Below are 24484 nucleotides of genomic sequence, written 5' to 3'. Positions count from 1 at the left end.
CGGGCCCTATAAAATGCCGGGCGCCGCCGCGTTCCGGCCGAGCGGCGCGGTGCAGTAGCGGCCGCGGCGGGACTTGGCTGGGAACGCCGAGGGGAGGTGAGCGAGGGCCGGCCGCTGTGCCACGGGAGTGGAGGAGACCGACGACGATATGGGGCGGGCTGGAGGGATCGGGGCAGCCGCTCGGTGCTCGGCGGAGGAGGAGAGGGGCCGGGGCGGTGTGTGGGCTCCGTGGGGGGGTGGAACCAAAGTTTCGCTGTTGACAACCCGGAGGCCGCTGGCCGCAAATGGTTGATCCGGACGCGTTGTCCTGGGTGCCGGCGGGCTCTTCGGCGTGCTTTGCTGTTACCTGCGCCCACAAGTTTCCCAGCGCTGGCTGCGTGGGCGCTGTGGCGTGAGTGGGTGCTGCTGGCGTGGTGAGTTTCCTCTTGTTGGTTTTTTTTGAAAGCAAGGAGGGAGTTTTTCCCCCGCAAGAAGCGGGTTCCCAGGCTGGTAGCTCTGCGCTCTGCCGGCCCGGCCCCGGGTGGGGAACCCCCGCTCCCCCTGCCATCGGCTGCGTCCCGCGTCTCCGCCGCCCCGGGAAGCGGCCGGGTCTCCGCTGCATCCCGGCCGGCGTGGGAGCTCGTCCGCTCACGGGTGTGAGAGGCGTCGCATCCCCAGCATCGGCGTCATCGTAAGAGCTTGAAACCTGGAAGTTGCTCGCTTCATTCGTGTCTCCTGTGAGAGAGAGCTTGCTTTTCTCGTACTAAAAAAAATAAATTGTAATTCAATTAGTAACTGAGACTTTCTTTATGTATCAAGTGATAGAGAAATGGGAGAGAAGTATTTACAGCCATTGCAGTTTGGGGAGGACAGGGTGTATGTATTCTGTTACTGAAACAGGGTAGTGCTGGTGGCACTAAATGTGCGTTGAAGCAGAGAACTGGTTAGCTGAAACTCCTATCTTGGCTCCCTTCTGAATAATGTGGGAGCGTGCTTCATGTGCTTAGTTCTGGGAGGATCTGGAAATGCTAAGTACACTTCAGGAGTGAGTCTTTTATCTCCTGGTTAAAATGGTGTTCAATACCTAGGCTCAATGTTGTGCAATGCAGGAGGATCTTTACAGAGAAATGAAACCTTTGGAGATACCATTGTGCTAATAAATAGGCGTTAAAAAATGTCAGATTTCCCTTAATTTGGGAATATCTGCTTGTGGATTAAAGGCCTCGGTGTGATTTTATTTCTCTCCCCCTTTCTCATGCCTGCATATGATTCTGAAACATGGTTTGGTTTTTGTGGCTGTAATTGCATTCTTGGGCAACTTCCTGAAAGAGAAACCTGGTAGACTGATTCGTTTTTTCACTGCACTGAAAAATGACTTCCTCTTTTCCCTTCACTTTCTCTTGTGTGAGCATTTAGTAATATCTTACTCCCTGCTCTCCACAGGAATTCATTAGAAACCTGGTTTTGTAGGGACTACTCACAAAACGTACGTAGGTGTAAGCAGCTGTATTGTTGTGTAGCTTTGAAAACGGGGAGAAGCTGCAGAAATCTGAGCAGAGTGAAAAGTAGCTGCGTGCCTGCTGAGTGATTAGATGAGCCTTTAAAGTGTGTGAGGTGAAGACTACTGCAAATAAAAAGGCAGAATAATTAAGTAGATTGATTCAAATACATATAAGATATGCTAGCTTGGAATTTTAGCATTCTATGGGGTGTGATTAAACCTGTAAGAATAGCAGCTGTTTGGTATAGGAGTGAACTTTGAGTAACAAATGCTAGTTAGTCCACAGCTTCTTAACAATTATGGACAAGTTGTATGTCAGACAATCTGTCAGCAAATTTTGTCAGTACTCCCAAGATGCTGAAAAGCTGTTTATCTGGAAATTACCCTTGCATCTGCTACCTGAGTATCGGGATGTTATAAAAACTCCTCTTTGCTTTGGATGGTGATATGGCCATCACTATAGCCAGCTGTCTATATATAGCTATGTACCTCATGTGGGAGATGATATCAACTCATGTCAGTATAAAAAACAACAGAAGTCTGCAGTGGGTTTTGTCTCAAGGTGTATACAGAAGTGCTGAAGCTTCTGTTTGGTGTTGTCATTGACAACCAGGAGAATAGCATGTCTTAGTGGCATGCCGAGACTTTTAGTGTGGGTCTCTAAATTGCACAGCCAGAAATGTGTTCCAGTCCTAAAGCTTCTTTACAGCATGCTGTTAGGCAGAAAAATGTCAAGCAGTGAGCCCTGTAAGTTGCACTAAGCATTTTTAAACTAGATTGAAGTGTGTATGTATATAAATATATAAAAATAACCACCTTACCTTATTGCTGGGAATTAAAATAGAGATGCGTGTAAACTGCGTACATCTATAGTAAGGGAACACTTTGGAGGGAGCTCTGGCTACAGACTTGTGTTGCTGTGGTGGGCTTGGTATCTACCGGGCTCATGCAGCCAGTTATGGCTTTCGATTCTTGCTAGGCAACTGCAGTGCTTGGGCTTGAAAAACCTGAGGCTCAGTGGAGGGTTTTTCTTGGAACCTGGAGTTGGGGTTGTCTGGACCGCTTAGATTGCTTAATCACAAGCATGCATGAGAGAGCATGCTTTTGTAATACTAATTAGGGGGAAATCCAGTCTAATCGTCAAAACACTTCCAGTTAGTTGGTCTGTTAACTGGATTCTACTATTCTTTTAGGGTCAGAGGTTTTATACATGGGAAGACAGGGAAAAGATGGATTAATCATCACTAATCTGTAAAGTGTTGCTGGATGCAGTCATCTTTGTGTGCCTCCGGGCATCCTCCCAATTGCCAGTGACATAACTTACAAATCACGTTTTACAGCAAAGTACTTGCCTGTAAGTAGTAGTTCAGTGCACCTACACTAAATATAAACAACTTTTGAATAAGCAGAATGATATAAAGAATTGCCTCTTTTTAGCTTTGGAGAGCAGGTAGCATGGAGTAGCCAATAACCTACATATGAATTCAAAGATTTAAGTGTAAATTAGAGAACTATGAAAATATTATTTTTTTCTTATTAAAGTAAATAGCTTCTGTGTGTGAAAATGAGAAAGCTGAATAGGTGCAACCATGTACATGTTCAGGTGTGTCTTCTCTGTGATGGTTAAAATGATGGGGTGGGAGGAGACCAGAAAAAGATTAAAATAAAGGTGGTAGCATTCTACAGCTGTAGTTACACAAAAGTTTAGGCTAGCATGCTATGGAAAAAAGCTGTCCTGTGTTTTGCTTTTTCCCCATCTCCTCTTTACTACTAGAACCTAGTTCATGACTCAACTACATGAATACTTCTGCAAGCACAGAGGAGGTAACTGCTGAAGTTGGAGCCAGTGATCATGGACAGGAACACGATGGGGAAATTTTAGTGGTAATACTAGCACGAGCCATAGTTTCTTGAGTTGTTTGTCATGGCCTTGAAATACACCTAACTGCTAACTGAATTGCTTTATTTATCCTTTAGTACCTCTTCTTGAGCAGTGTCTGTGGAAACATGAGTTTTGGCAGCTACTGTATCTTGTCTGTGGTCTGGTGTTCACCTTTAACAGTCAGAAAGATGCTTTTGCTTATTTCCAGGCTGAAATCAGGAGGTGACTCATGCTGGGGTCTGATAAATATGCCACAAAGTGGGTTAAGTATGAAAGCATATTTATCTTGTGGATTGATCTCCCCATGGTGGAAATCTCAGTCTTGCTGACCATACTCAGCAGCATGATGTAAACCATATGCTTCAGGCAGCTTCCTGTTCTCTTCCTGGGTTTTAGAAACAGTGTCCTGAAGTTCTTTTTAGTATCTTGGGACCATGAGAACAATGATGGAAGGCATCAAGACCAATTACCAGCGAGTTCTGAACTGAAGACCCTGCTCAAGGCTGTGTGTATGTAGTGGCCTCAGCATGTAGGTAGAAACTGTTTGTGAGAAATATTAGTTCTCAACAGACTAAGCTACGGTTGTAAATCACACTGGGGTCTCCAGCAGCAGTATTGAGAAATGTTGGTACATCTTAGTGCTCTTAGTTCAGCTGATGTGCACATGATATGAATTCATGTTCGTCACCTATGTAGCTTTGACCAAGCTTTGTTTTCTTAAATGCTTTTCTTATTTAACAACTTGAACTTCGAACATCTATTCCTGCAGAAGGGCATGTTGTGATATTTAGTGATGGTCCTCGCTGCTTCTGAGATGGCTGTGTCATCTGGTCTGAACTGCAAGCTTCTGTTGGCCAAAGGTTGTGAGTGGGTTTTGAGGTTTCTTGTTTTAATAGGAGGAGGGGCAGTCTCTGTCACTGGCTCTGACAGGTTACAGGTACAAAAACAAGAGGAGAACTGGACATGCCTCTAACTTTTCTTCTTGCATTCTGTTATCTTTGTACTTTACATCCTTAAGCAATCTAAGAAATCCTGCGTAGAAGCTGGTGGATTTATCTGTTAGCTATATGTGTCCATCTTACTATATACCTTCCTTTTCTAGAAGGAGTAGTTCATGTAGCTTTCTCAGCAATGAAGCAAGCTTGAGGCCTCCAGCTGCTCTGGCAGCTCAGTTTAAGAGGCTGCTTTCCCAGCTAATTGCCTACTTCCTCTGCTGAGGTTTGTCATCTGCGTTACAGAAATAGCAGTGGACTGTGCGGAGGCTTCTCAGCCAACGCAGCTCACAACTCAGCCTACAAACTTTCAATCTGAACTGAATCAGATGGTTTAATATACCAGGTCGTGACCTGCTCTTGCAGGATTCTTGTGCATAGTTCATATTCAGTTGTTCCTTTTTTTATGGAAATTTAGGTCTGGCCTTTCCAGAAACCTGTAGTAAAGCCACTGGGATTAATCGGAAGTGAGGTCAGAATAATGAAAAGAGTGTGTTTTCTTAAATACAGGTTTTCTAAATAGTTGTTAATTCTTATTAACTGGTTAATGTAAGTCCTCTTGCGGATGACTGAGGGGTGGTCTATCTGCATATACAGTTAGGGTTCCCAGCACAGTGCTTCATTCCTGAATCCTTACTGGGTGCGATTCCTGCATCCTCACAGCATCTCTGGCTTCTGATGCTTTAGTGGTTGGCTGGGTCTGCTTCTGAAGCTAGGGAGGGGGGGAAAAGAAGAATATGAATAAATGTCTATATGTTGTAAAGAAAAATGTGAATATCCATATCCTTTTTGGGTAACCTTTAAGCTAGTTCTGAAATGGTTGAGAAAAAGCCACTAGAAAACTAATACCTGAGATTTCTGTGAGCTTAAGTCTGTTTCAGTGATGCTGTCCTAGAGATAGAAAATCAATGATTTTCTCATTTTAAATATTAATAACTTTAATCCTTGGCTATATTACATTTTAAGGGTTACATTTGTTATCTAGTATTTCAGGTGAGAACAGGGTTTCTAAATTCCCTTGCAAGTAGGAAGCTGTTGATTATAAATGTTGTACAGTGTGATTAATAAATAAAGGGCTAGTCACCTATCACTCTGCAGATCTCCAATGACAAGTGAAGTAAATGGTTAGAACAGTGTTCCTGCCATCTCTCTTAGCTTCCCAGAAGTATAAAAATATTATTGCTAAATAGAAACCCCCGTTTTCACTTGTGCTGTAAACCCAGACTGAACCATGCAGTGTGGAACTGGGCTTCACAGGGTGTGGTTTAATAGGAAATACAAGTGCCGCTTTTGTAGCGTAAACGAAACCTAGAAGGTGTAGAATAGAAGGCAAAGAATCGTTTATCTTCTGCTCTGCAGCAGCATGCATGCCTTGCCAAAGCTCTACTGAAACTTTCACTGTTGGTTTGGGGACTTGATTCTATGTCTCTAGCTTTTGTTACTTTTCACAAGGACTTTTTTCTTTACTTGACAGTTCTCTGGGACCGAGTATTACAGCTGTTACTATCTTAACCCTTCTAAAGAAGGACGTGTACTGGGGAGTTCTGGATGTTCAGTCTGCTCCAAGCACAGCTCTCCATGCAGTCTCAAAGTGGCTGTGGAGCCATCTCCACAAGGCTGTTCCTGCGCTCTCGTCCTGGATCTGTGGGAAATGGCGCATGTGCCACTGACCAGCAGGTTAACATTGACCTGGGGAGAGAAGGAGCAATTTCAGTCTGCTCTGCAGGGGTGTAGAAGTGTGAGAGTCCTGGTAACAGATGAGTCCTGCAACAAGTGGAAATGAATAAGGGTACTGGATTTCCCTTTAATATGCTTTACGGAAGAAAAGAAGGCCAAATACTATAGCAAACGTGGGGGTTAACGTAAAGGTGGCAGTGAGGGACCTGAGTTGGTAAGACACCAGCTGTTGTTAGTCCAGCACCTTGTGGAGTTACCTCATAAATCTATACTTACGCAGCTCATTACCAAAGAGTTAATACCCTGTACCTTGTTAATGGGAGCTTGCAGTGCCATTTGCCTTTGGCTCTTAATGAGCCTGTACTTGCATAGTGAGCACTGTTAATGTGCGGTAAATATGGGAACTGTGGTTCCACAAGGCTTTTCTTCCATAAAACCTTAAAATGGGAGCCTGGGATACGAACCTGCTGCTAACTTTTAGGCAAATACCTTAATCGTTGAACCATTGTTCCTTCTACTGGGGTGAATCCAGAGCAAGAGGGTATATCCTCACTGCCATGTTGTGGAACACCACTGCACTGCATCTTTTTGGGAAACTGGTTCTGCAGCATTAGTCATGATGGGCTGACTGTCCCATGCTGTTTCTTCATTATGTTAAAATAACCACATTGCATAAAGAACTTAAGATCAACAAAACCACTTCTTTAATAAAGAGACACCAGTAAATTAAAAACATAATTCTCTTTAATCTTCCTGATACTGTAAGACTTGATAATAGATGTTAGAGAAGGCTGTGGAAACTCTGCTGTAAATACAGGAGTAAATAACACATAGAAACTTTAACAATCGTTGTACTGTAATGAGAGAACAGATAAAACTTGAAAATGGTGGTAGAACCATAAAGTCCCAGAATTGTCTTTATAAGCCCCCTGCCCTGTGGTATCAGCCAACTGTGTATTTGCTTCATGAAGCAGAGCTCAGGTTGGCTTTTTAAATTATGTGTAAATGAGGGATGGAAGTAAAAGCAAATGATACATAAATGGCTATCTATATTCTTGAAACTCTGAATACCGCTTGTGTAGTTGTGGTATGGTTATGGCAAAGTGGTGAAATCATGCAGTGAACTACCATGAACCACCACCTAATGCTGTAGAAGGCAGATACTGGTGAGAAGAATCAGTCTGGCTTATGAACAGGAGACACTAGTCATGAGCCTACAGGAAGTCTTAAATGGAGCTTGTCTGTCTGTTCTCCATGCTAAATGGAAACTCCCAAGAAGTGGTGGTCGGGGCTCTTTGTAAAAAAGCACTAAACTCCAACTTTCTGCTCATGTGGGAGCTGTGCTTGGACGAAGAGATGGTTCCTGTCTGAGGCCAGCCAGTTTTACAAGACGATGCTCTGCTGGGAAATTCCCCCTTGGCAGGGGAGGCTGGACACAGCTGAAAGGGAGGCGTTCCAGATGGAGACAGTCCATCTTGAAACGAACACAAATGCACTAACAAAGTGAGAGAATTAGAAATAGCAGAGAAAGGAGTAAGGTTGAGAGAGGAAAGCCTCAGAACCAGTACCATGCTTGTCGCAGTTGCGTGCAACATTGGCTGTAGTGCCTGAAGTCAGACCAGTATCTTAACATACAAAATGTTTTTTAAAAAAACTTCCAGCTTATCTCTGCGTACAAGTTATGTTTATCTCATGTTGACAGTAACTTACTCCTCTTGAGAGCAATGTAAGTTCTGAGCTGCTTAAAAGCTAGCAATCATCCTTTCTTAGTAATGCTCTGCATATACTAAACCTTCCAGGTACTGAGTAATAAAAATCTGTTTTGTTATGTTAGATATTTTTCATGTGACCTGACACGTTGATATAACATGGGTTTTATTTTTGTATCTGTGGGGTTTTTCCTCACTTCTTTAAAGTAAGAAGCACTGGAAAGAGTTGTTAGATGAAAGGGAAGAGCTGACATTGAGGATGTACCAGAAAACCTGGAGAAAAATGAAACATTCCACAGTTCTGTCATGTGGAAGAAGCCACTTCTGAAGTCACCTGTATTCAGACTGTGTGTCCTGCTGCTCCAACCCCAAAAGCATGTTTAGATGCAGCAGAGGCTAAGCAGCATGGTAGGAGAGGATGCTGAAGGTTTTGGCATATAAGAGGCTTAGGCAAGGGGGAGTTGTGAACACCTGTGAGGGGGAGAGGAGAAGCCTACCAACAGGCTTGAGTGTTTTAATATGCTGCCAAATGTGCATCATCTGAAAAACAAGACCCAGCATGTGACCTTCCCATTGCAACCAGAGTGGTCTCATTGCTTTGGAGAAACAATTGCTGTGTGCTCAGCCAGCTCCTTAAATGACTATTAACAAGTTGGAGTATTTATTCAGTCCTGCTGGAGAGAGTTAAATGCCTGAAGTGAAACTACTTTCTTTAAGCTCACATGTCAGTTGAAATAAGACTTTTAAATTAGTAGCACAGATGGCACTGACAAGGAAACATCAACATCTCAAACTTGGAGAAGTCCCTGAATGTTTGTCCCAGGCTGAGTGTCTCTGGGCACACAGGCTGCCCAGTGCCTGCCAGGTGGGCTCAGGGGCTCTGAGCTTTTTGGGCTCGATACAGTGAGACCAGCAATGCTGCAAGACTCGGCTGCTTAGGTTTACTCTGTTTAGATGTGCTTGCTGCTGGTTTGGTTACAGCTCTTCACAGAAGCGAAGTCTGGTGTCTAAACTTCCTTATGTTTGATATGTCTTTAAAGAAACTGCAGAATCCATCTTGCAGCTGCAAGAATCAGCCTTTTGGGTTATACCTGATTGCTGTTGAAGTCAGGCTTCAAAATAAACACTTGGAGGTGTCTCATAGGATACTAACATGCAGTTGGTACAGATATCTAAAAATCTAAGTACAGTTCACTGTTTCTTTCTCAGTTCACTTCAAAGTGTTCTTCAGGCTCTCTGGGACAGGTCTTTTTTTTTCCAACTTACATTTTAAATGTGGGTATTTTTCCAGCTCATGTTTTTGCCTCTGATCTTGAACCAAACTAACTTTTCCTCTCGGGAAGAGTGCAGCAGTTCAGGCTGGCTCTCTGAAAACGAAGTCCTTCCGAAGCTAGTCCTTTCCTGTAGGAGGATATCCATGCTCAGCAGCTTTTTGTGCCTGGGGCTGAAGACGTAACTTCTCCCTGTTCCACCAAATGCCTTTCTAGACCCAGATCAAACAGTCTGTATTAATGTAACTTTGCTTTTGTAGCAAGCAGGCCAAAAGCATCGTGTCCTCTTCATTGACATAAATACTTCCATAATAATTTTGGCCAAAAACTTAAGCTATGCATTATGTGGGTGATCTGAATAGCTGAGCAGAGTGAGAGTTGAGCGTGCTGCGTAGTATATGTGAGGGTAAGTGTTTGCAACACCAGCTAGTGCCCGAGGTCATCCGGAGATTGGTAGCCTGAAGACATTTCATCATCTGTCATCAAACAATACAAAATTACCAGTGCAGATGTAACACGCTGTGGTGTTCCTCTCCTGTCTTCCCCAGAGCTCTGTGCCCAACTAGACCACTTGTCTAAAAATACACAGCGGCTTAAACTTAGGCTCTGCAGATAGGTATGGGTAGTAACTACTAATTTAAGATGGTGTACAGACTTGTGGTATGGTGCTGCTCAGTGAGGCAGGTGGAGTATTGGAGCTCTCAGTACACTTGCCAGGGACAAGGCATCCCTCTTACAACTCCATGCATGATGCTGTTATCTGTTTTGTTCAGAAACTTTTGTGTTAGTGTTAAGAACTGGATATGCATAACAAACTATATTTGTTTGCTGTTTTTTATTATTCTCTAGATGCATTTCATTGGGTCAGCGTCAGTATTTCTGTTGCCTGTTCAGAAGTTCAAGTTGTGGGATGTTGTCCTTTAAGTTCTCAATCTAAGAAGTGGGCAGCCTACCTTGAAGAGGGGTTTTTCTTTAGTTTGGCATCTTTCAAAAGCCCACACTTATGTAAATGAATTTGCCTATACACCTTCCTCCTCCTCAGTTAATTTTGTAAAAATATAAAGGTCATAAGGAAAGAAATGCCTAGCTTGTATTTTTGTTTGGCTTTTTGAAGCATTAGATTAAAATTTAACTATCACTAAGTTTTTAGCTTCAGTGTTATGAAGGCTTGTTGAAAGCTTGTTGGTATTCTGTATAGCAGGTCAACTGTTTTCCAACCTACACATCTTACATCCTTTTGGATTTTTTCTCCTTGCACTGTACTTAAGCTGTTTCTTTTTTTTTTTTAGGATATGCAAATGTACTTCACATTACTGAACAGCAGAGAAGTTGCATATACTGAAACCTATGCCAGAAACATTAATAACATGAATGCCACTTCTACTCAAAGATAAAGTTCGCTCCTCAGTTAGCTGGTTAACTTATACAATGGGTATGACAGGACCGAGAAGTGACTGCTCTGTTACTATTGCTGAGAAGCGGTTGTATGCTTTTCCTGTGCTCACATGACTGCACAATGTTGTTTCACTTATTGAATAGGTATCTGCTAGAGACTGTGCTCCAAAAGGGAGACCAACCCGCCTTAATGGCATAGCAGGAGGGAGAGGTTAGGCGAGCATGGAGATCTCTGGGGAAGCCAGGTACAGGAGGTAATAGTTTTTTTTTTCCCCTGAAACAAAAAAAACAAAACCAAAATCCTGCAGCAGTGGCCTTGGGAGCAGAGCTGGGTTGTTTTGACAAGGCTTTGCACATGTGTCATGGGGAATATACAAGGCTGTTGGTAGCTGTCACCAATGAAGTAGAAAACTTGGGACTTGCAATATATTGTGGTAAAGGCAAAGAAGAGAAATGTCTGACTTCAGTTAGGCTTGCACAGATGCAGTACATAAATGACAATGAAACATTTTATTTGGTTTCATGGAAGTGTCACTCCTGTCTTTGCCAGAAGTATATTATGAGGGCAATGTGATGTGTCAAGGGTAGATGTGTTCAAAATAGCCCAATAGCTTCTGGTTTCCTGGCTGGATCAGGTGGAGCTGCCTCAATCAAAAGCAGGGTTTTCAAATTACAGCTCAAATTGTGTGCTCTGTGATTGTGTTGTCTGTCACTATCCTTGGTCTCCATCACTACATGGGATGGGCTGTATTGCACCAACATTAACTGTTTGCTTACTTGTAAGTGCATCCACTAAGAATCTCTAACAGTTATGGGTTTGGGGTTTTTTGCCAAGGTACTAGGTAAAAGTAAAAGTCTGATTAATACTTGGATTAAGAATTTTTGTTTACACTGCCCCTTGAGTCTATGGGTAGGAAGAAGAGATGGTCACCAAACCACCAAAAAAAACCCTTAAACCCAAACCATAGCCACACTTTCCCCTTGCAAGGCACCATTGCCTTCGATGTAGAGCTGTGGCCTGGGAGAGAGGGAAGCCTTCCCCCTAAGAGCAAAACTAGAGATTTCGGGTTGTTTGCTTGTGCTGGTATCAAAGAACACTTAACAATATTTCTTAACACTTTTAACAAATAAAAGTACAAGCTCACTTTCCCTGTCAGGCTGGCCCTCCCCACAACTGCTTCCTGCGGGATGCAGGACAAATCTAGGAAGGGACTTGTGTAACCTCCTTCAGGTCAGATGGCATCTGGGTTTTCCTCCTGTGGGTCTCGGCTGCAGCTGCCCAAATCAGCCTAGTTTTCAGACTGGCCTTGAGTAGTGCCAGCTGATGGCTGGTCTGGAGCTCCTTTGGAAGGGATTGTATGTACTGCAGTGACTCCAAAACTGCTTGAGGGATTAGTAGGTTGATGGGAAAGACTTAATTAGTGGGTGGGCTGTTAACCTGCTTTGTAGGACAGCGTTTTCACTTTTTCTTGCATAACTTAGATCAGTCCAACAGGTTCCTCTGGTCACAGCTATACTAACAGTTGGGTTGGGGGGAGAAAGATTCTCAACTCCTGTTTTATCTCATGTTCAGCATTTGGTTTATTCAGTGCTGCAATGGCAAACTTTGACAAAGCCAATTCTGTCCCCTGAAATGGTGTAGAAGAAAGTGGAAATGCTGTATTTGTTGCTTTCAAGTGTTTTAGCACAGTTAAAGTACATGCTATTAAAAGATGATTAAATGAATCTGTACAAACACCAGCTGGTTTTCTGGTAATCAAGTGCTCCAGCATGGTTTGAACTTGGCAGCGTAGGTAGGCTGTGCAATGGCAGAGCTCCTGGGTGCAGTACGCCCTTTCGTGTGAGTGGGAGGCGGCTGTGAATAACGCCCCAGCCGAAACGCGCTCCCGCCCGCACGCTGCGTCTCTGCTGGCCGCCGGCTCAGGGGCTGATGGAGCCAGCATTGCTGAGCAGAGGGCCCGAGTGGAGGAGACACCTGTTTTGGGGGTTTGCATGTGGTATGCAAATGACATTTTAATCAGTTGTATACCTTCTGCAGCCCGATCAGCCTTGGGTGAACTAGTTGACTGCTCAGTGTCTCTGAGAGCCTAACACCAAAGCGTGCTCTTGGGGTACCACAGTCGGCTCACTGGGGAGCAGGCTCGCTTGTTGGTCTCAAAATAGAAGTTGGGACTCTTGAACTGTGCAACTGAAATGTTTTAAAATGAAAATGTTGTGGCTAAACTTCTCAAAGGTGAGCAGGGAACCTAATTTCATGAAACAGGAGATTATTGCATGACTGTTCCTCTAAGTACCTGTTTGCCCTAACAAAAAGGGATTGAATACACTTCCATGAGGAGGAAATACAGCCTAGTAGTTACAGCAGCCAGTGTTTAAGATTTGGGCTTGGTTCTCTAATCTGTTCCTGAGAGGTCATGAACAAACTGTTGCTGCTGTTTGTGCCACAGCTCCTAGGAGGTCATGGGTGTAACGATACTGAGTTCTGTTAGGTGCTAGATCCACAGATGAAGACTGACCCATTTTGAATGTGACCTTCCTTCTGTACTCATTAGCTGCTGAATTTTCTTAAATGGAAAAGTACGGGCTAAGATCCAAGCTGAACCTTGCATTTTGAAATGTAAAAGCCACCTTCTGTATTCCCATCATGGAAAATGCCAGTTATGCAGCTAACTCTTATTATTCTAGGCAGGTGTAAATTCCCACAACAGAAGGTCTGTTTGCATATGTATACATGCTTCTGTTCACTGCAGAAAATGATCTATAAAATGCACTGTGCATCACATCTTAGTGGGCGAGGACCATACCACAAGGCTTCTTAGCACTAATTTATCCTAAAGGGCAGTTTAAATAGAATGCCAAGGCTCCATTTAATTGAAACACAAAACTAACTGAACTTGGGAGACTACCTCCCACCACACACAACTTGGTGGCTTTTGTCCTGTTGTATAGTCACTGATATCTAGCTGGTTTGTGGTTACCTCTGCTCCTGGAAACCTCTAGACCTAAAATACTGGTAGCAGTAAAATGCAGGTGTGAGTCCCATTGCCAGAGCTCTGTGAATGGTGTGGGGAGCATGTTCAAGACTTGCCTGCTTTTTAGGTAAATAAGAATTTAAGTTGAAAATAAAAATGCTGTACTTGTGAAAGATGACTTAACTTTTCCCTCTTGTTCTCTTACAGGTATCTCCAACCAGAAATCATGAACTGGCACTTCCCACTTCTCTTTGTTCTTGGGACTTTAACATCTGTATGTTCCCAGTTCAGTTTTTATCCTTTGGAGGAACTTAGCTCTGATGTTGGGATCCAGGTCTTCAATCAGATAGTGAAAGCTAAGCCTCAGGACAATGTTGTTGTTTCTCCTCATGGGATTGCATCAGTCCTGGGGGTGTTGCAGCTGGGTGCTGATGGCAAGACAAAGAAGCAGCTGACAACTATGATGAGATACAGCGTAAATGGTCAGTGATTCCTAAGGTGGTTTTGGGTGTTTTGTTAAATCTTCATGCTGTTTTGAGGTGGCTTTCAAAGTGTGGTAGATTGCATCATACACCAATTAACTCTGTTTACCAAAGCACAAAATGGACATGCTTGAAGTTAATTGGCAATTTGGGTATGGACATGTACATATATACTTGAACTGGCTTATAAGCAGCTTTAACGACTTCAGGGCACTGGCTAGAACTGCCTTCGTCCTTGCAAAATTGATTTTTCAGAGCAGTGTGGATGGCAGTCCAGTGCCAGCACTGTGCAGGAAGTCTGCAGTACTCCATTTCAAGGCTGTACTGAACAGTCCTTAATGTGCCACTCCTTAGATAACAGGGCAAGAGAATATTTCTTGTCACGTTGAAAGCAATGCAAGCTATAACCATACAATTGATACTTCCACTTTGATGCTCTTCAGTTTTGTTCATTTGTGTTTCTGCTGTCAAGATCCCTGAATCTGTAGTTCTGGTAGCGCCCTCTTGTAACAGCCGTTTCTGCTTGTCTCTGACACTGCATGCGTCTGTGTGTGTATTCCTCTGCCGATGTCTGCCCCTTGAGAGGGTGTAGGCTGAAGGTTCTTGCTGCTTTACTTTGCATGCTGAGTATTTTTGTGAGTGTTTGCCAGCAAGACTTAACAACTTAGTGCCAGCATTCTGCCTTCCAGGAATAGGAAACCCTCCGAGAGGTAAGTGCACATTTAAATCTTGAGCAGTATTGTCATATAACGTGTTGTCCTGTCTTCATTTGCTTTGCTGTTTTGGTTCTGGGTTTAAAGTACAGCGAAATGATTTATCAGTTTGAGATCTAAATGTTGTAGATTGAAATCTCTTCATGGGATAATCAACTTTAAGAACACTTGAATGCTCAAAATATAAGTACTTGCAAAAATTTTGAAGTGTTAGATCAACTGGTTTTATTTGGCCTGCAGACTTTCTAATCCTAATTGAGACACAGAGGTTCTCAAACTCCTTAGAAGGTAGCCAGTACCTTGTTACAGGGCTGTGTTACGGGATGCTACCTATGTCTCTGCACAGATCTCTGCTCTTGTTCGTGATTGCCTTACAGTTCTTTGGCAACTACAGTAACTGCTTCTTTGGAAAGGTAATAGTTGGGAAGTATTTAATTTATCTTTAGCTGTCTTTTAATGCAATTTAGCAGCTGGAAGCAAAGAGGAGAGCCAGCATCATGAGACCAGCCAGCTCTCCCCGGACCACCAGAAAGTGCTCCGTGGACCACCAGTGGTCCACAGAATACAGTTTGAGAACCTCTGTTATGGTATGTTCTCCAAAAGACTTTGCCCATAATATTGGAGAGTGAACATGTAGAAATTCATACAAGTGGTACTGCTAAAGCATTCATGATACATGAAACAGCAAAGCCATCTGAGGCTTTTTCTTATATGCAGCTAAGAGAATAACTCTGAACTAATTTATTCCCTTTATATCTTATCTCAAGCTTGTCTACATAAGGAAGCAGTCTGGAAATGTTTCTGCCTAAATTGTATTGGGAAACAGAGGGAGCCCGTTAATAGTTGCTGTAAAAACAGCCACCCAAGGATCCTGTTCAGTATAAGGTTGAACATGAAGTTGCTTGCCTGGCAATAGCTTCCCTGTGTAGACAAGCACTCATTCATAAGCCATAACAACGGGGAGAACTGGGTATGGTGAACATAGCAGTTCTTCTGGGCTGCCGTATGGCTTCTCTCATATACAGTGAAGGAGCTAGCAAGCACTCCGTACGAGCTGCTTTCAGGTCCTAAGGATCTTGACTGTAAGCACTGGAACCTACTGCTTTCCCTTTTACCTTTTTTAAAGGCAAGCTCACGTGTTAAGGCATTGACTTCTGCTTGTAGCTGATTTAGGCCAGGACCTAGTTTTAAACTAAGACTTGACTTGAACCTTATTGTAGAAATCTTGACAGCTTCCTTTATTCTCCAGTAAATGGAAAGGAAGGATGGTGAGAAAACAACTTTTGCTTTGCATTCTGAGGTTCAAGACTACCTGCAGATCTCTTGGCTCTGAGTGAGCAGGCTGAGCCCTTGACTCTCTCTGTCACTGTCACAGAACTGACAGGTGACCTGGGCTTACATGACATGAAATACATTTTGGAACAGTCTGCTCTGTGGAAGAGTGTGATTAGTAGCTCCACGCTAAGGCTTGAACCTCAATGTTATCCCCAGCACTGTTGGCAGCATCCTGAGCAGACAGCTAGAGGGGCAGCAGGCTTCAGTGAAGGTTGTGGTTTTACCAGGAAACAGTGTTCTTCAGATGAGAGATAAGAAATGGGTATTTTGGAAGGCCTCTCAGAATGCCTGCTTTGGTCTCCTTTTCTAGTCCAGCACTTAATGTCTGAGCTTTCATGTCATTAATAGTTGCATATAAAGTTTGTTCATCATCTTATTCTAAATTAAACTTGTTCTTTCCAACTAGGAGTTGGTAAAGCGTTAAAGAAGATAAACAGGCTCATAGTCTCAAAAAAGAATAAAGACATTGTTACAATTGCTAATGCAGTCTTTGCAAAGAGTGGCTTTAAAATGGAAGTGCCTTTTGTTACAAGGAACAAAGAGGTGTTTCAGTGCAGTGTCAAGAGCGTGGACTTTGAGGACCCAAATGCAGCATGTGATTCCATCAACCAGTGGGTGAAAAATGAAACAAGGGGTGAGTATTGGCAAGTGCTTTTTGTGCATGGCAGGGTGGTGTCCAAGACATCTTGGGTTCAGATGGAAATACTGGGGAAAGGTGGGGAGGCAGAAAAAGCTCTGCCTTGCAGCTGAAAACCATCTTTAAGCTGGTGTTAGTGTGATGTTTTGGAGCTGGTGGGGCAGGAATCTGCAGTCTCACTGCCCCAGCAGATGTGCCTGTCTGGTGACCTTGAGGGATGTGTGTGTGTCCATCTGTCCATGGGATCAGGGAAGCTTCTACTGCTCTTTGCCTTCATACAACAGGTGAGAAATCCAAGCAGAGTTCTCTTGGAGCTATGCTTTATCAAACATAATAGATGCTTCCAAGCAACTCGCATGTTTCTCAGTAAATCAGACTTGTGGAAAGCTGTAGAGCAGTTCAGCTTTTGCTTTTACTACACTAAACTCTTGCAAGATATGGCCATGTTCTTAGGAGTCATGTTTAATGGAGAATGTTTAATTAACCCTGCCTTGACAGAACTCCTCATGGTTCAAGCCACTTGGTATCTAGTTGTCAAGCTTATATATGCTAAAGCCAGAGATCATATTTTGCAGCACACTCATAGTCTAGCTGAACTACATGTTTGGTATCTCTTGGAGTTTAAAACCAGTGCCTCCTGGATGTGAGGAGTGTGTTAATGATGTTGGATGTGGTATTTGTGAAATGAGGCTGTCAAATTCTTTCTCTACCACATCACCAGTTTTGCATAGCAATGTGTGAATGGGGAGGTGCTTCAGCTGGAACTATTACCACTGTAGCATAGATGTCAATCTGCTCATGTGCTGGAAAGGGTAACTTAGTGCTGTTAGTTATAACACCACTCTATGGATTAGCAAGATATATTTGCTTTATAATTATCCCAAAAGTTTACTTTTTGACAAAGAGTACCATTGGGTTTATGAACCTCAAATATATTACCCCATGAGGAATTGGCACACTCACAGATCAAGAGGCCTCTAAAGTAATATGTGCTTCAGGTTCTTCAGGAACAGTTGGTCAGCATTATAACAGCAGATACTCTCTTTATTTCTTCTAGGTATGATCGATCAGGTTGTAGCTCCAGACGATATCGATGGCACTCTGACCAGACTGGTTCTAGTAAATGCTGTGTATTTCAAGGGCTTGTGGAAATCACGATTCCGACCTGAAAATACAAAGAAACGTCCATTTTATGGAGCTGATGGGAAGACCTACCAAGTTCCTATGCTGTCCCAATTATCTATCTTCCGCTGTGGTAAGCTCAGTAACTCCCACTGTCACCAACAATGGTTGTAAAACTTGCTCTTTTCCTTCAAATGGAAACCAGACTTTGCTGTACATGTGGGTTTTAATAGTATTGCTTATCGTAGCTGATGTAGGAGGATTTGTGTTACAGAAGCGTCTCATACTGCTGAGGTATGGATAAGCTTGCTGTGCAAGGTATTTAACAGTTGCTTAAGGCTGAATACTCTGTCAAAGTACCTGCCTTATCCTGTTTCCTTTAAAAAGGAAAACCTGAAGTACCCAAACTAAGAACTTTGCATGTTACTTAAGCTTTGCAGTAAGAATAAATCCTTATTTTTTTAAGGGGTGAGAATAAAGGAAAACTGCCAACAGAAACAGAACCCTGAGGTTTATCTGGTGATGAGCTGTATAGGAAAGAAAGATTGGAGTAGAATCAATCTATATTTTACTATATAATAAAGAAATGGAACTTGCACAGTCCCCAGTCCTGTGGGAGCCAAAGGAGCACAGGGTTAGTATTTTGGCTGTATCTCTCAAGGTGTGAAGCTGCTCTTCAAATTCAAATTGAGTCACAAGTGAAAAGAAGTTCAGCAGGTTCAGCCAGACTTCCATCAGAGACTCTGAGCTGACATAGGCAGCTTGATGTGACTGACAATGTACTTCAGAGCTTCAGCGTTACAGCCCTTTCGGGATTTTATTGGTCAAAGTAAGACTGAAGCTCTGATCAAAAAAACATCTTCTCTTGTGCTCTTCCAAGAAGAGAGCAGTGCTGCTTGGAACTAGCTTCCGTGTGTGCTGAACAGTCTGAGAAACAGGCCTGAGAATACAGCTTGCTATAAATCAAAAAACCAAGGCCCACTGTGCTTTTAAATGCCCAGTTTTACTGTCAGTAGTGCTCAACTAATATTAGATTTGTGTTAAAGTCAACAGCTGTGACTTTCTGTCCCAAACCCATGTATTAAAGCAGATGTAATGTGATACTTTGAGATGATAACTGCTGAAAGTGTGAGTTGGAGGAGGTGGGGAAGCCTACTGCAGTGTATATACTCTTCTGTGGGGTTTGAAAGCAGTTCGTAACTTAAGACAGGCTTTAGCAAGGCTGTTATCTTAGAGGCTTTTGACTTTTGATTCTCATGCTTGTTAAAAACTCCATTATGTTGGCCTACGTTTAAGCTAGAAAAACTATTGAGGCTAAAAACTATAGAGACTAGAAAGCAACAAGAGAAATACTGCTGAGTTAGGACTTGGTTTAGGTTGCGTATCACTGAATATCCTAATGCAGGGCTTCTATCTTATTTATGCTTGCAAAGGTATCTTTAAAAGTTTAAATTTTTTAAGCATCTTCATCTTCAGTCAACTCATGGGATTTAACTCCCCTCCTGTTTGATGTGCCTTGATATGCAATGATAGTAGCACACAGCAGATCAGGATGGTAGTGCTTCACTGTTGGACAGCTGACCTTTTGTTACTGTCCTGTGGCTGACTTATGCAACCGGTATTGTGATCTGTAGGCCCTAGGCCACTGTCATAATAAAAGGAAATAATCAAACCGCCAAGCTTGACACAATCACTGCAAAATAAGTGCAATACTGCCAGTTTTCTAGCAATATGAGCTCAGTCAAGGCAGGTTGCATGAGCCTGGCAACAAGATTAAATTTCTAATGAAGATGTCAATTTTCAGCTTGGGCTGACAAGTGCAGACTTACATGAAGAAAGTGGAAAGATAATAAGATCTTATTGCTCTCCAGAATCTTTCCCAGAAACCCTGTCTGTAGTTAAACTGACAAGTTTTCACTTGAAACTCCTATATAAAGCATTTGCTTCCCAGTCATGTGCCAGAAATCCCTCAGTAACCAAAGGGAACTTGGAGAAGAGGGTTGCTCAAAGACAGTCTTCCCAGCACTTGCTGTGACTCACGGAGGCGTTGCTATCTCACTCCTCATCTAATTGGCCTCCTGCTCTGCCTCGAAGTGCTGCTCTCCACTACCTTGAAGGACTTGAGACTGCTTCCTAATGAGATCCTTATTAAGCAAGAAAATGAAGTAAATGCAACAGACTACTTCACACAGGAGCTCTTCCAATAACTCTTGGAGAAAAGAGCTTGTCTACAAGATCTCTTCAGTTTGGAAAGATAGTTTGCTGCTTTTTCTTGCTTTTCGTTTCTCAGTGCTCAGTTGGTTCTGGGACAGCTGAGATCTGAAGCAGAGATCCAGCTGATTCACAGACCTGGTGACTTCTAACATAGCTGGCTTGCCACTTTGGGCTGATGAGGTTTGTCTGGGAAACAGCATGCATATCAAACTCAAATGAGTATTTGCTTCATGGTGTCATTCTGACTGTGCTTTTTGTCAAACCAGTATCTGTGCAGAGCCCATGCTGCTCTCCAAGGGTTGCTTAGCGGGAAAGCAGGCAGTCTGTGACTTTTTTTAGTCAGCTTTAAGATGTGGGCAAAGGTTTCCTAACAGACTCTTATAGCAGTAGGTGTCTAAAAGTAAAATAGAGACTTAAGGCTGTAAGAATTATGGCTCACTAGTTTTACTTATTTTTTAGGCACTACAAGTACTCCAAATGAGCTGTGGTACAACATCATTGAATTGCCGTACCACGGTGAAATGATAAGCATGCTGATTGCTCTGCCTACCGAAAGCACAACGCCACTCTCTGCTATCATTCCCCACATCAGCACAAAAACAATAGGAAGCTGGATGACAACTATGGTAGCAAAGAGAGTGCAGGTTATTTTACCCAAGTAAGTACTGATGTAACCCATTTTTTCCTTCAGGGAGTGTTTTGGGGGTCATATACATGTATCTCCTCTGATACAGGAGAAACAGAGTGCTTAAGGCAACTTTCCTGCATAATACTGATGCATTCTTTTTTGTTTGTTCCAACTAGATTTACAGCAGTAGCAGAAACAGACTTAAAGGACCCTCTGAAAGCACTTGGTATTACAGATATGTTTGACCAGTCAAAAGCAAACTTTGCAAAAATAACAAGTAAGTTTTGGGGGATTTTTTTAAATCCATGGTGGTCCTTTTTCATTGTTTCTGGCCCTGAATAAAGCACTGTTTTACCAATGCAGTTGTCTGTTTTGTCTTGAATAAGTGTTACCATGACATTGCGGCAAAGTTCTATTTCGTAGCCAGCCAAGCATGGCTGCTTGTTGCTACCGAACACTGCAGTGGCTTTTTTCCCCCTTGTCTTGCATTACAGCAGTAAATCATGTTGGTCAGCATTTTAAGATTTGATACTACAACCTGAGGGTCTCAAGCGTTGTCTAAAATCTATGGTGGGACTTCTAACAATACCATTCCTTAGACTGTAACAAATACTGCACCTGTAGTATTTAACTTTTCCCTGAAGTATGTGTTTAATGACTTTCTTGAGCTGTAGGAAAGCTCAAGGACTAAATTCCCGGTTTAAGGGGCTGAACCAAACCAGAGCTGTAATTATTAGTATCTGAAAGTCGGGTGTAGACACTTTTTGATCTCATGGCTCTAAAATGTCATCTTATTTCTGTTCTCTGTTTTCATTAAACTCCTGATTAGCTTCTACAGAGAGATCTAACAAAAAAAAGTCTGTCTTGTGCTGGCTTAATTTGAAAAGAAATCCCTGTGTTTCACTGAAAGCAAGGTGGCTTGTTAAGTGCTTCCCTGCCTGCCATCCCCCCCATTGAGATAAATGGGAGTGTAACTCAAATTCAGATAGCATTTTTTTCAGTCATTTGTTTAATTAAAACTAAAGCAAGTGAACACTTCTAACAGACCATCAAATAAAAAAACCCTAGTAAATGGGGAGGAGTAAGATAAGTTATTTCCTTTTTTTAATTACACACCTAGTTAGTATACTCAAAGATATTACCAGTAGTGTTCTTCACTGCAACTTCAGGATTGTAGCAGCTTTTATTATTCTTGGCCATGCTAGTATAGCTGCTAGCTACAAGGTACTTCAGGACTCTTGCAGTTTGTTATACTGAAAGTGCTGTTCTCCTTGGGTTTTTCAGGAACAGAAGGTCTTCATGTATCTCATGTTCTGCAAAAGACAAAAATTGAAGTTAGTGAAGATGGAACCAAAGCTTCTGCAGCAACAAGTAAGCAACTGTACTGATAACTGTCAGACTTGGGAAAACTATATTAGAAGGCTATATCACTAAGCAAAGATAGCCCGCTTTGAGACTGTCGCAGGAATGCGCTCTGACTTCAGATCAGTTGTTGGATTTTGTGCAATACCTTGGGAAAATCCCAACTTGTCAATATTGATCACACCATTAGTATATGCTAAGAAACATAAACAAGCTTACTTCTAGAGAAGTGTCTTCTAATAGCTAACACTTTGTCCACCTATGTAATGTTCCTGGCTATCCAGGTGGCAAAGAGGACTAAGCTACTACATCCTTTGTGTGACAACCCAAGACTTCCTTCTAGCTTTCCGTGGGTCTTGTGTTGTGTCTTTTTAATATGGTTCCTATAACCATAGGAATGTGACCTGTGCACCTTTAAATGTTCAAGTTGGTGGGTTTTGGGCACTTATCTCTACCTGTGCAAGCTTTTAGTATACACTGGGAAACTTCACTTTGATAGAGTATATAATGTGTTGTGGTATTTGCTTTGTCTAACTTTAAACCTTATCTTTCTTGCAAGCTGCAATTTTAATAGCCAGGTCATCCCCTCCTTGGTTCATAGTAGACAGGCCGTTTGTATTTTTCATCCGGCACAATCCTACAGGTAAGCAGCATGTGTATGTACTTTTTTGCTAAGAAGTTGAATATCGGCTATGCAGTAGAGATAAAAGAAGACTGGAGGTATTGAATAACTATTTTTTTTTTTTTAAAATCCTGCAAGTATATCTTTATCCCTTTAATATTAGATTATTTTATTTGGAACACAATTCAGAACAGGAGAAAATAAGTATTGGCTACCAAGTTAAGAGAAACAAGCATGGCAGGTTCACGGGTGAAAAAGAACAGCCCTTAATACTCACAGCTCCTGAGTGGAGAGGAGATAACTCTGTTGCTAGTAGCGAATTGGTGAATAGGACCCAGCTTTGTGATGGACAGTAAAATAGTGTGAGGGCAAAGGCTAGAGTAGGGGCTTCAGGGATCTAGGGTGTTGCCCCAGCCTGCTGTGAACAGAAGTGAGTGTTCAAACATAGCGATGATGGCTTCTTTGCAGTATGGGTTGACTCTGCTAGAGCAGAGCTGCCCCAGTTACTTTGAATAACTCATCTACTTCTTGCAGTGACATGTGGATGATAGATGTGCTAGTTAGTAGGGAACAAGCTGCAGCTGCCAGCAGTGGGGGATGAACAGGCTCCTGGCAGCGGTCCCCATCCCGAGGCTCCACAGAGCATCAACAGGGCTGTGTGTCTCTAGAAATGAGCTGGCCACCTATCCAAACATACGCTTCCCTGGGCTCACAAACTTGAGGGAGGCTAGACAAGACTGTGATGAGGTAGCTCAGCTGTGCTCTGTGGACTGTATGCTTTCATGGAAAAATTTAACTGTATTTACAGACTATTTTCCTTTCATCCCTCAGGTACAATCTTGTTTATGGGACAAATAAACAAACCTTGAATGTGGAAAAGACTTTCTTCAAGAAGTAAACACTCATGTGACACACCCCTGTTCTGTTAAATATTTTGTACACTACTCTTTGACTTCACTCAAGAGCTAGTTTTAACCACTGACTAGGTTTTGAAACAGGAGTCGACGTAGTTCTGGCTTTGTGGGGAAAAGTACAGATTGAAAACTACAGTATCTCTTCAAAATGTCTAAAAGATTCTCTAAACTACTGAATGGTTACCTATGCTAACAAACTTTTGAGCTTTTTCTGTATCTACTAAAAATTTTATGTATGGCTTTTGTGAGAGGATTTTAACAAAGAATGTTAAATGTTTCTATTAATGTTGGTTTCTTCTTGTGTGTGGAAAAGGTTTAATTTTGTAGATACCGCCTATCAAGATTACTTTTGGTTCTTGAGTATCTTGGTACCTGGATATTCTTGGTAGAAATAGATTAAAAGTTCTAGCAATTTTTATTTTATATAGTGCATGTATCACTGAGAGTTTTAAAACTAATGTGGTGTTAGATACACATCGCATTGTCCTGTCTTATTGTAATGTAAACTTGTCATTGCTAGTATACACTTTCTATTGGATTTAAATTTTATATTTGTTTTTGTACAAAGGAAAAAATAAAACTGCATTATGAACAGTCAATGTTGTGGATCATGGATGAGCTGATGGGTATTTGGGTCCAGAGCCCTGTGAAGTATGCATTTGAGACTTCCTTCTAAGGGAGGTAAAAGAAGGGTGGTTTTGAGATTTTTTTTTTCTATTGTGTGGGTGGTTTTCTGCTGCTGATTGACTTCAGCAGAAAAGGTATTCTGCTGTGGATGAATTATCCATGGGTTCAGTATCTGTAGAGCAAACTCTTTGTATTTACTGCTAAAACTGCCACATGAGGACATCTCAGTGCACCTCTGGGGCCTTTCCTCCTGCTCCCTGTGGTGCAGGTTCTGTGCACGTTTGCACGTCTTCAGCCCCTTGCAGGACTCTCCTGAGTGCGGCAGTCTTCAAAAGATAAGCAGTAAATCCCTTCGGTTTGTCACAGATGGTTCTTTGTTTGCAAGCATGTTGTACTGCTCCTGTGGCAACCGAGGGATTTGGATGGGGAAGGTAAGTCTTTGGTATTTGC

The 24484-nt window shown here is 42.4% G+C and overlaps 1 protein-coding gene across 4 annotated transcripts; it reads left to right on the top strand.

Moving 5' to 3' along the window:
• On the top strand, nucleotides 1–24006 carry SERPINE2 (serpin family E member 2). Of its 4 annotated transcripts, none has more exons than XM_054834948.1 (10): nucleotides 1–96; nucleotides 13586–13860; nucleotides 15041–15160; nucleotides 16315–16542; nucleotides 17603–17800; nucleotides 20341–20539; nucleotides 20686–20786; nucleotides 21794–21880; nucleotides 22431–22514; nucleotides 23325–24006. In XM_054834948.1, exons 2-10 carry the CDS (start codon nucleotides 13605–13607, stop codon nucleotides 23360–23362), a joined length of 1311 nt encoding a protein of 436 aa, XP_054690923.1. In that variant the 5' UTR covers nucleotides 1–96; nucleotides 13586–13604; the 3' UTR covers nucleotides 23363–24006. The 4 variants fall into 4 exon arrangements, with proteins under 4 accessions (XP_054690923.1, XP_054690925.1, XP_054690924.1 ...); XM_054834949.1 differs by lacking the exon at nucleotides 1–96 and adding an exon at nucleotides 394–413 and having other exon boundaries at nucleotides 15044–15160; XM_054834947.1 differs by lacking the exon at nucleotides 1–96 and adding an exon at nucleotides 394–413.
• Nucleotides 24007–24484: the final 478 nt, after the last annotated feature.

Source organism: Grus americana, chromosome 9, assembly GCF_028858705.1.
Source record: "Grus americana isolate bGruAme1 chromosome 9, bGruAme1.mat, whole genome shotgun sequence".
In the NCBI taxonomy this organism is placed as follows: Eukaryota; Metazoa; Chordata; class Aves; order Gruiformes; family Gruidae; genus Grus; species Grus americana.
The sequence above is the reverse complement of the archived record's forward strand: the minus strand, read 5'-3'. Positions and strand labels throughout refer to the sequence as shown.